The sequence below is a fragment of the Condylura cristata genome, unplaced genomic scaffold (assembly GCF_000260355.1).
Source record: "Condylura cristata isolate star-nosed mole 26May11 unplaced genomic scaffold, ConCri1.0 scaffold00010, whole genome shotgun sequence".
NCBI classification, from domain to species: domain Eukaryota; kingdom Metazoa; phylum Chordata; class Mammalia; order Eulipotyphla; family Talpidae; genus Condylura; species Condylura cristata.
In genome coordinates, this window is record NW_004567111.1 from 38,381,894 (window position 1) to 38,391,867 (window position 9,974).

General features: G+C 35.3%; 1 protein-coding gene across 1 annotated transcript in view; it reads right to left on the reverse strand.

Moving 5' to 3' along the window:
- SACS (sacsin molecular chaperone) overlaps window positions 1-9,974 on the reverse strand; it is a 57,783-nt gene that overhangs the window by 24,002 nt on the left and 23,807 nt on the right. The window contains exons 5-7 of the mRNA XM_004680148.2: window positions 9,320-9,431; window positions 6,182-6,328; window positions 1,875-3,360 (exon numbers count right to left, since the gene is read on the reverse strand). Of these exons, the coding sequence (XP_004680205.2) occupies window positions 1,875-3,360; window positions 6,182-6,328; window positions 9,320-9,431 (1,745 nt within the window). The remainder of the gene's footprint in view (window positions 1-1,874; window positions 3,361-6,181; window positions 6,329-9,319; window positions 9,432-9,974) is intronic.

Here is a 9,974-nt window from a genome sequence, read left to right on the forward strand (position 1 = left end):
AAAACAACTGCTTAACTATTTAGACACTCTTCTGTTCCCACCCACATTTAGAGTCCTTTACAGTGAAATTCATCCATTAATAATTAATGTAGATTTTAGATTTTAACAAAGATTTTTGTGGAATATAAAGTCTTTGGAAAATTATGAAAGGATACATTTTTACATTCTAAGGTGAAAAAGCATTCAGATTTTTCTCAGTTAAAAAGTTAAGTTTATTTAAATAATATAATAGTTTATTTTTACATCATCTTGTGCATTTTTCCATCTCAGTTATAATCCCCGTGGGTTTCCCATCACCAAATCCCCTGTGTGCCATCACCACAGTCCAGTGCACTTCCTTCCCCCGACTCCCCTATTTTTCATCCCATCCCCCACTCCACCCCCATTAAATGTCTCTGGTATATAGCTGTTCATTATTATTATTATTTTCTTGCCTGGTCTGTTATACTCTTGCTATGAGTGAAACCATCCAGTATTTTTCCTTTTCTTTCTGGCTTATTTCACTAAGCATGATCTTTTCCAGCTCCATACATGCTATTGCAAAAGCCATGTGTTTATTTTTTCTTTGGAATATTATTTTTTTAATATTCCATTGTGTATATGTACTACATCTTTTTAATCCAGTCGTCCACTTTTGGGCATTTGGGTTGTTTCCATGTCTTTCCAATTGTAAATAAAGCAGCAACAACTGCTTAACTTTTTAACTGAGAAAAATCTGAATGCTTTTTCACCTTAGAATGTAAAAATGTATCCTTTCATAATTTTCCAAAGACTTTATATTCCACAAAAATCTTTGTTAAAATCTAAAATCTACATTAATTAGTAATGGATGAATTTCACTGTAAAGGACTCTAAATGTGGGTGGGAACAGAAGAGTATCTAACAGCAAACATTTAGAAAGAGTGATCCACAAAACGGATTAGGGACTGACCACAAAGGTCTACAAAGAGCTCACATGACTCAACAAAAACAAAGTAAAATACACAGTCAAAAAATGGTCAGAAGAGCTTAAAAGACTTCTCCAAAGAGGAAATGCAAGTGTCAACAAATACATGATAAATTGCTCAACATCATTTATAATCAGGGAATTATAAATTAAAACCACAATGAGACATCACCTTATACGAGTGAGAATGGCACATGTTTTAAAAAACAAACAAACAAGCAAGCAACAACAAATACTGGCAAGGATGTGGAGAAAAAGGAACTCTCCAATACTGCTGGTGGGAATGCAAACTGATCCAACCACTATGGAAAGCTGTGTAGAGGACCCTCAAACTACTAAAAATGCAGCTGCCATATGATCCAGCAATTCAACTCCTAGGAATCTACCCAAAGGGCACAAAAACATTAATGCAAAAAGATACCTGCATTCCTATGTTTATTGCTGCACTATTTACATTAGGGAAGCTATGGAAATAACCCAAATGCCCAAAAACAGATGAAATGGATCAAGATGTGGTATATATACAAATTGGGATACTATTCAGCAATCAAAAAGGATAAACTCTGGCTATGTGCAGCACATGGATGGAACTGGACAGAATTATGTTCAGTGAAATAAGCCAGAAAGAAAAAGAAAAATATCAGATGGTTTCACTTATATGAGGGAACGAATGCAGAATCTGGAGGGGGGGATAATAAATTAAAAAAAAGGCAACTATAAATCAGAGAGATTGGCAGGGAAGGGGGAGGGAGGTGGATCAAAACAGGGGAGGTAAGAACACAAGGGACTATGGTGATGGTGCACAGGTGATTTGGTGGGGGGAATTTTACAGAGACACACTAGAGAGGAGAAAGAAAACACTGTCAAAAATGAACAATGATGTAAAATACAGATAAATAAATTAAAATAAAAAACAAGTGATCCATACCTTGGATAGTCTTCTGAGGTAATATAAATAACATCTTGATCTGCTACAGATGAGGAGAAGGGGACAAAATGTCCATTTTGTAAAGGCAGCAGCTCCAACCCAAGCAGTTCACTGTAGCCTTGGTCAGAAAGCACGAACTCTAAAAGATGAAGCTTCTCAGCAGCACTTCCTGAGTGTGCAGACTTCCTCAGCACCTGTCTTACCCATGCTGGAGTCACTTTCCTCACAGGCTTTGCACTGGAGGCGGTGAGCTGAACAGCAGCAGCAAGATTTGCTGGTACCTTGACAATCTGCTTCCCTGAGCTCTGGAGGTAGTTGAGCACAGCTGTTGTGTATTCCAAACTTTCATCAAGTTCTGAAAAGTAGGCCTGCTCCAATTTGACCCAGTGATTGCTAAGGGAATAAATAACTGCATTCTGGAATAGCTCATGAAACAAAGGCTCCAATACTGGCTGCCAGTGCACCTTGACTTTGTTTGCATCAGGCCAAAGCTTGTAGATGGCATCAACCGACAAGGGAAAATCAGAGCTCCTTTCTGCCCCCAGACGCTTTATTGAATCTAAGATCAGAGTGGCATAGGCTTTCGGGACAACATTCACAACCAGAAATTCATTCCATAAGGCTGCTGGGTCTCTCCACTGGTCCAGCTCTCTCCATTTTATGCTCCTTCGGTTGTCGGTCAGGCCAAAGAACCCACTGATGTGAACTGGGAGGCCTGTTTTACTTTCCTCGCCAGGTGGTAAAGGAAGAAAACAAAATGCTTTCCCTGAGAAATCAGATATCGCTCCTCTTTCTTCCTCATCTCTATTTGATAAACACATGGCTATTCCAATAATTGGGACAAATTTCAATTCATCAGCTAGAGTATCAAGCTTACTACATATTCCTCGACCACCCACACCATTACACACCAACCAAGAAGTTTTCTGTGTATCTTTAGTATTCTCATCTTCTAAAACTATATTTATATGGTATGTCACACAAGTTATACTATCGCTTGGAATCTTTTTACAGTAGTTACTAATAGCAGTTCCCAGAATGTTTACAGAATTTGGCCGTTCATGTTTCAGAGCCTCATTCTCACTAGCAGTCACCCTAAACACGAGTTTCTCTGTTCCATCAGCCTCTCGGACATGTAAGGATACATACTGAACACTTTTCAAAAAGAGCAGCACTGTGTCTGCATCTGCCCTAAAAGATTCAAACAACTCAAGAACCTTATTCTTATTGTAGAGGTTATTACTAAGCTGAGAAGGTTGCAGGCGAAGTGGGAAACGGAAAAAGGTTCCTGGAAAGTTGCCATTTATAAATGTTTCCTTGGTGCTTCCAAAAATGCCAATAAATGGTGCAAACTGGTCTGAAAGTTCACTGATTTCTTTGCTATCATCTCTGAGGTTCCAACATTGGCCTGATTCATGTAGACCAAAAAGTGTTTGATGAGGATCTAACATCCCAATCTGGTCACCACTGAAGATACAAGGAACATCTGTAAAGAGAAATTTAGCACTTGTGATCAACTCTGAAGTTTAATGGGCAGCTGTAATTACAATGTATAATTCCTAGCAAAATTTTACATATGAAAAAGCATAAGCTATAAAATGACTCAAAAACAGATTAAACTGAAGGCAAATTTAACTTAGCTTTAAAGAGAGTTCTTTTAACATGAAAAATAATTTATCTAATTCAATTAGGTATCAGGCTTAGAGACTATATTATTATAAAACCTAAGATATATCTTCAAATGACACAAACTATGCAACGGCTATCATCTGACAGATTCCGGGTAGCTTGGGAAAAGCTCTGAAATATCAGAATTTCCACTGCTAACTTATGTTATGACCTCCCTTTTTTGTATAATCATAATATCAAAAAATATTGTAGCAACATCAGTTTGTAACTGGCTTGCCTTAGCTCTAAATTGGCTACCTGACATGAAAGTTATCACAAAGATGTATAGTATAGTGTGCCATAAAGTAGCAGGAAGAGGATGCATTGTTCTCCTCTTCCTTTAAAACTTTTATGTCAATTTCTTATTAACTTACTTGAGGCATTATTGTAACTAAATCTTGCTAAACAGTATAAATAAAGACCTGCAAAAAAGATGAGCAGGAAGATTTGCACCCAACTCCGGCTCCCGTGTCTTCCTCACTCCCTCTCCCCCCTCTTGGAATCTCTGCACGTTGACGCCTTCCCATCTTAGGGTCCTGCCTGTCCTGCCTCCAGACACCTCAAAAGTTGGAGCTGGTCTCCGACATTCAAACATTTACTAAACAATTAAAATATGCAGAGTATCTGGACATTTACACTCAGCCCCACAACACAATGGGGACCCAATTAAACAGAGCAGTATTGCATCCTATGCTCAAAATAAAACCACTAAAAAATGAAACTTCTACTGCACATTCAATTTTTAAAAAGTGGAGGAGAGAAATTACCATGTAAGCAATTCTGCTTATCATGTTACTCAGAGAGCATAAAGCTCTGGAGTGATTTTGAAATGAACTCCCTCGTTGGGTCTTCCTCTCTCTACCTCTCAGAGAAGTGCCTCTCATGCTAGCAGCATTTTGCCACACTGAAAATAAGTGCAGTGCTTCAGAGATGTATGTTTTGTGTCGAATGGCCCCTAAAACCCATAAAAATTAGTCATTTGTTCCTCAACCAAGGACAGAGAGTTATTTGAACACTGGTAGAGTAACCTGATATGTGGGATGTGCTCCATATTATGAGGAATTCTTCACCTTGATGCCTAATAAGGCCACAGAGCTACAGAGCTACTGAAGGCAATTTTGAGATTTTACGTCACATGCTGAATTTAGCACCTAACCTTCATGAATAATGCTATTCCAACAAAGTCTACGATTAATAGTTATGGCCATTTATGGCAGGCTTAGAAGTCACAACCTCCAACTCCTCACTTCGCTATTTTAAACAGGAATGCTACGTCCACCAACCTGACCCCAAAACTGATCAACAACGAGGTCTATGCACTCTCGACTACAACTACACTCCTTTTACAGTGTTCTCACTCCCATTCTGAAATTATGTCATGAGACTCCTGAAAGATGATCTAATGATCTATGACCTTTACAAATACTCAGATTACAGAACAGAATTCTAGTTAATACTTTCCAAGAACTACATATTTATTCTCAACAGGGGACAAATCCAAGGAGATGCAGATGCAGGAAGTCAGCTAGATGCTCTAAACAATACATTCCTGTTTAACAGTCTCCACATTTACACAATTCATCAACGTGTCCCCACATTACATGTCACAGACCAGAGAGTTAACTCCCAAATAGCTAAATACCTGAGTGTTAATATTCACATAATAGTTTTATACTACATAACTTAATATAGTTTTATTATATAACATAATTGATGCCACTTAAAACAATATTACATATAATATAATGTAAATGAAATTTTTAAAAAGTCTTCCCATAATTGGCCTTTATGGTGGGGAGATCTAGTTAGTCCACTTGCTTAAAGCAATCCCAACTGAGGTTAGTAGGCAGAGAAAAATAATTCCCTCTTCCTCTCATGAATATCCCACTCTGGGCAATAACCTTTATGGTTACCCTAGCTATAGCTATAGCTCTGTCAGCTCTAATTCTCTTCCCACAAGTTCAAAATACAATAGAAGTTCGAAACTAACCGAATCCATTTTAAAAAACTATTACAAAACTATAGTTAATACAAAGAACTTTGATTCTGGAAATGTAGCCACGTGCTTTTAGGGATGCCTGAGTTTCAAGCATTTTCCATTTTAACTATGAACCAGAAACCTCACATTTTTAGATTCAAAAAATTATTTCAAAATAATCTTTAAATTATTCCAAAGTTTAAGAAGAACAAAGTTTTTATGAGGAAAATAAACCAAGATCATTTCAAAGATCTTCAATTTGTCAGTTGTTAAACAGCACAGAATATTTTACCTCTTTAACGTCCTGATATTTAAGAATACACACAAGAAAATCTGTAAAAATAAATTTGATAACTATCGAGTAACAATTCTGAGCAAGCATTTCAAGAGATACATTTCAAACTTCACATGAATGATTTAATATATGTATTGATTCCAATGGATCATTATCAGAAGTTTTAGCATCATATAATGAATTTTGGCATAGTTACAATAGTAATTTAATGCAACTCAAGACAGTGATACTGGACAACATTCTTGCCACTAACAGAAAATTTTGGAAAAATCCCTTTTAAAACAGTATTATCTCTAAAGTTAACTAATTACAAAATATAGACTGGAATAACTTTCAACATGAAAAATAAAAAACTAAATACTATACCTGTTATATGATAGACAGAATTAAACCCAATTCCAAATCTTCCAACCTTTGAAGGGTCATCCTTTTTCCTGCTTCTTGCTATTTCCTGAATGCCATGCCAATCCTCTGGGGTGAAAACTGCATTGTTGTATACATAGAGAGCTGACCCTAGATGTTAAAATGTACACAAAAGTATTCAAAAAGTAGCAAAGTGCTCTATTTTCTTTTTATAATTTCCTCACCATAAAAATGTTTATTTGATGAAAAAATGTATTCATGTATTCATTCTTAGGTCTAATCTGTAATGTAAAAATTGCATTTTTAATGTATAAAGATAATGTGATGAGACCCATGTATCAGGAGGTTTTCTTTCTTGTCCTGCCTCCTACTCTCAGATTTTAGGCAAATCTAAATTCTACATTATTTAATGTAGTGGCTTGGAATCTCTGCACGCCGACGCCTTCCCATCTTAGGGTCCTGCCTGTCCTGCCTCCAGACACCTCAAAAGTTGGAGCTGGTCTAAATTCTACATTATAATCTTGATTTCAGAGTAAAATAAAAATCCAAATTAATGATAAAAATTATCAGCAGAAGAAATGAAGTATTGTTGACCAAATAGGGAAAATGAAGGATATTGCAATACTCAGCTACCCTAAAATACACAGCAAACTAGGAAATTAACCACTGTACCACTTTGTACAATTTGTTACTAAATAGCATATTGAAATTTTTTTTGTAAATGGAATTATCTATAAATACACTATGGAAAATTTGCTATTAAAAAAATCTGAAATATTAATAGTCAAATTAATGCAAAAAAGGTACTATTTAAGTAAAGAAACCTTGATAATACATTATTTCATTACAAAAAATTGGTAATGCTAGTAATCACCTAATAAGTGCTATTTTTGTGTTCAGTATCTAGAATTTCCTATATAAGACAGTACTTGCATAATTTTGAAAATTATGAATGCGATAAAAAGTACTTCAGAATAATAAGATAATGTCTTCAAAGCAGATCTTTTAAATAAAATTGTATGTATGAAAAAATATTATATGTATAAATCTACACAAATTGTTTTTGGAATGCTACTTTTGTGACTTCAGAATGTCTAATATTCTTTGAATATATTTAGGTATAGTAATTTAAACATTTAAAACATAATGACAATTTTTTTAAAAAAGTCACAAAAGTATAGCATACATACAATAAAATACAAAGCTCTTAAGTATATAGCTTTATGAATTACGATGAAGTAAATTAGCCTGTGCACTCTCCAATCAAATAAATCACAGAGAACATTCTAGCATACTCCCCTAACCCAGACTTTTCTGATGTACCTATAACACCAGACATAAAACACTGTATCACTTCTATGTCCTTTAATCCTCAAAATAAGTGACAGGTAGATTCTGTTCTTATCACCATTTTATAGGTGAGCAGAATGAAACTAAGTGAATCTCAGTAATCTACTTAATCATAGCGAGGACCTGATTGACAAGAAACAGAGGACCACTAGACAAAGGGGTGCTCCTGGAGATGATAATATGGCAGACCTGTGTAGGATCAGGATAGAAAAAACCCTTTTATCCACTTCTGACATGTATAAACAATGGTTACATTAAATTACAGACTTTCAGAAAGTGGTAACCTAGCAAGGTTTAATCCTATTACAAAAATGGATGGAGGTGAGATGACTTGCCTAAAATCTGAGAGTAGGAGGCAGGACAAGAAAGAAAACCTCCTGATACATGGGTCTCATCACATTATCTTTATACATTAAAAATGCAATTTTTACATTACAGATTAGACCTAAGAATGAATACATGATAGTTGTAATAAATGTTAAATATTTACTGCTTAAATATTTAGTAATACGAAATTAGCCTCCTAAAACCATTAACCATCTTCTTAAAAATACAACTTGCATCTATTTAAAATACATCCAGAAAAGCCTCAACTGACCCTCCTTTCTTTCAGTAACTTTCTATCATAGTTATTCACAATACCATTGACTTTAGAGCTATAGTAAAAGTTACAAACCTTCTTTTGAGCACATTTCAAAGAGTAAGCCTGAAATATCAGGAATCAGTTGATTATGGTTCTCTTAATTGCCTTTCATCTTCCTATTCTCGTCTTTCCTTGATCTTTTGTTGCTGGTGAGGTAACATTGATTTACAAAACCATATATAATTTAGAAGCATAAGATTACCCCCTTTCAGGTGTTGTTAACACACCACATCTTACACCAAGATACCCATACTCCTCCACCGTATCCACTGTATTCCCTCCCTACCAATTTTCCCCCTTTCTTTCTCTCTCTGGTATCCTCAGTTCTAGTTAGATTTGTAAAATTTGCTATAATACAATATAGACTTTATCTGACCTTTTGTTTTGATTTTCTATATTCCACATATAATTGACTCCATCTGGTATTTGCCCTGATTTATTTCATTAAGCATGAACCACCACTACCCAGCTTTATGTTATCACAAAATAATAAAAATGGATCTCCAATGTAAATGATCCAGCAATTCCACTCCTAGGTGTCTACCTAAAGAATGCAAAAACATTAGTTTGAAAGCATACATGTATGTTCATTGCAGCATTATTTATAATATCCGAGCTATGGAAACAGCCTAGGTGTGCTCAAAGACAGATGAGTTAAATAGGAAGAAGTGATATATATGCACAATGGGTTAAAAAAAGGATAAACTCTCCTCAATCTTTCTCACAACTCACTTCAAAACACTTCAAGAGAATCCTAAAGGCAGAAAATAATACATAAAAATATTCTTTTACTTCTTTCCAAATGCAGAGAAGATAAACATATTCTATGTATACATCTAGATACACACACACACACACACACACAGAGAAAAGGTAAGTCCTTTTGTCTTACTAATGTAAAATACAAGTTAATAGAAGCAGTTATGTATTTATATTACTATTATGTTTTGCGATTTTTATTCTTTATTTTCTAAAAATACAAACTAGCAAAATACCTGCTCATCAAAAGTAGGGACAAACACCGGAGTAAATGAAATTAAATATACCAAGATGTCAAATACAGTGATTCATTAAACAGAATATTATAAATCACTAAAAATCACCTGTTAGTACATAATGTAAAATTTGCTCCTAATTTTTATTCTTACCCTGATATTGTGCCATATCCTTTGACCAAAGAGTCTCTGTTCCATACTGAGTTTCATCATATAAAAATTTAACTTCTGTAGCCCCAGCATCTTCTGCATTCTGAATTAATTCCTAATCACAAAATAAACCAAAAATATTTAAATACATAACATACTGTCCATCTTTGTATTTATTTATAAGATTTCTAAAGTAATTATATTTAAGAGAAGAAGTCACTACTTTTATCATTATCTTTAAGATCTGGTTGAAAGTTGTTACATATACATAAGAGCATAATTGAAAATTATGCTGTCTTCAAATATGCATACCTAAAAGGCCTTTTTAAACTCATTATCTCTGGGCCTTTAAGTAGAAATCCTGAGATAATAACTGTGTCTTATTACAATCTACCCGAAGTCTTCCTTCAAAGAAATTACTGCAGTTCCAAAGTTACAGATTTTCTACCATTTGGTAAAGGTACCTCATTCTTAAGAAGTTACCAAAATTGGCCCTCCCTGGTGGCGCAGTGGGTTAAAGCACAGCACTGAGAATCTAAAGCCACTTCAGCATGAGTTCAATCCCCGCCTGCCCCGGAGGTGGCCACATGGCGTGGCAGACCTCTCCTGACCCGCCCGCTGCTCCCCTCAGCAGTGTACTTCGTCGATCTGCCTGTTC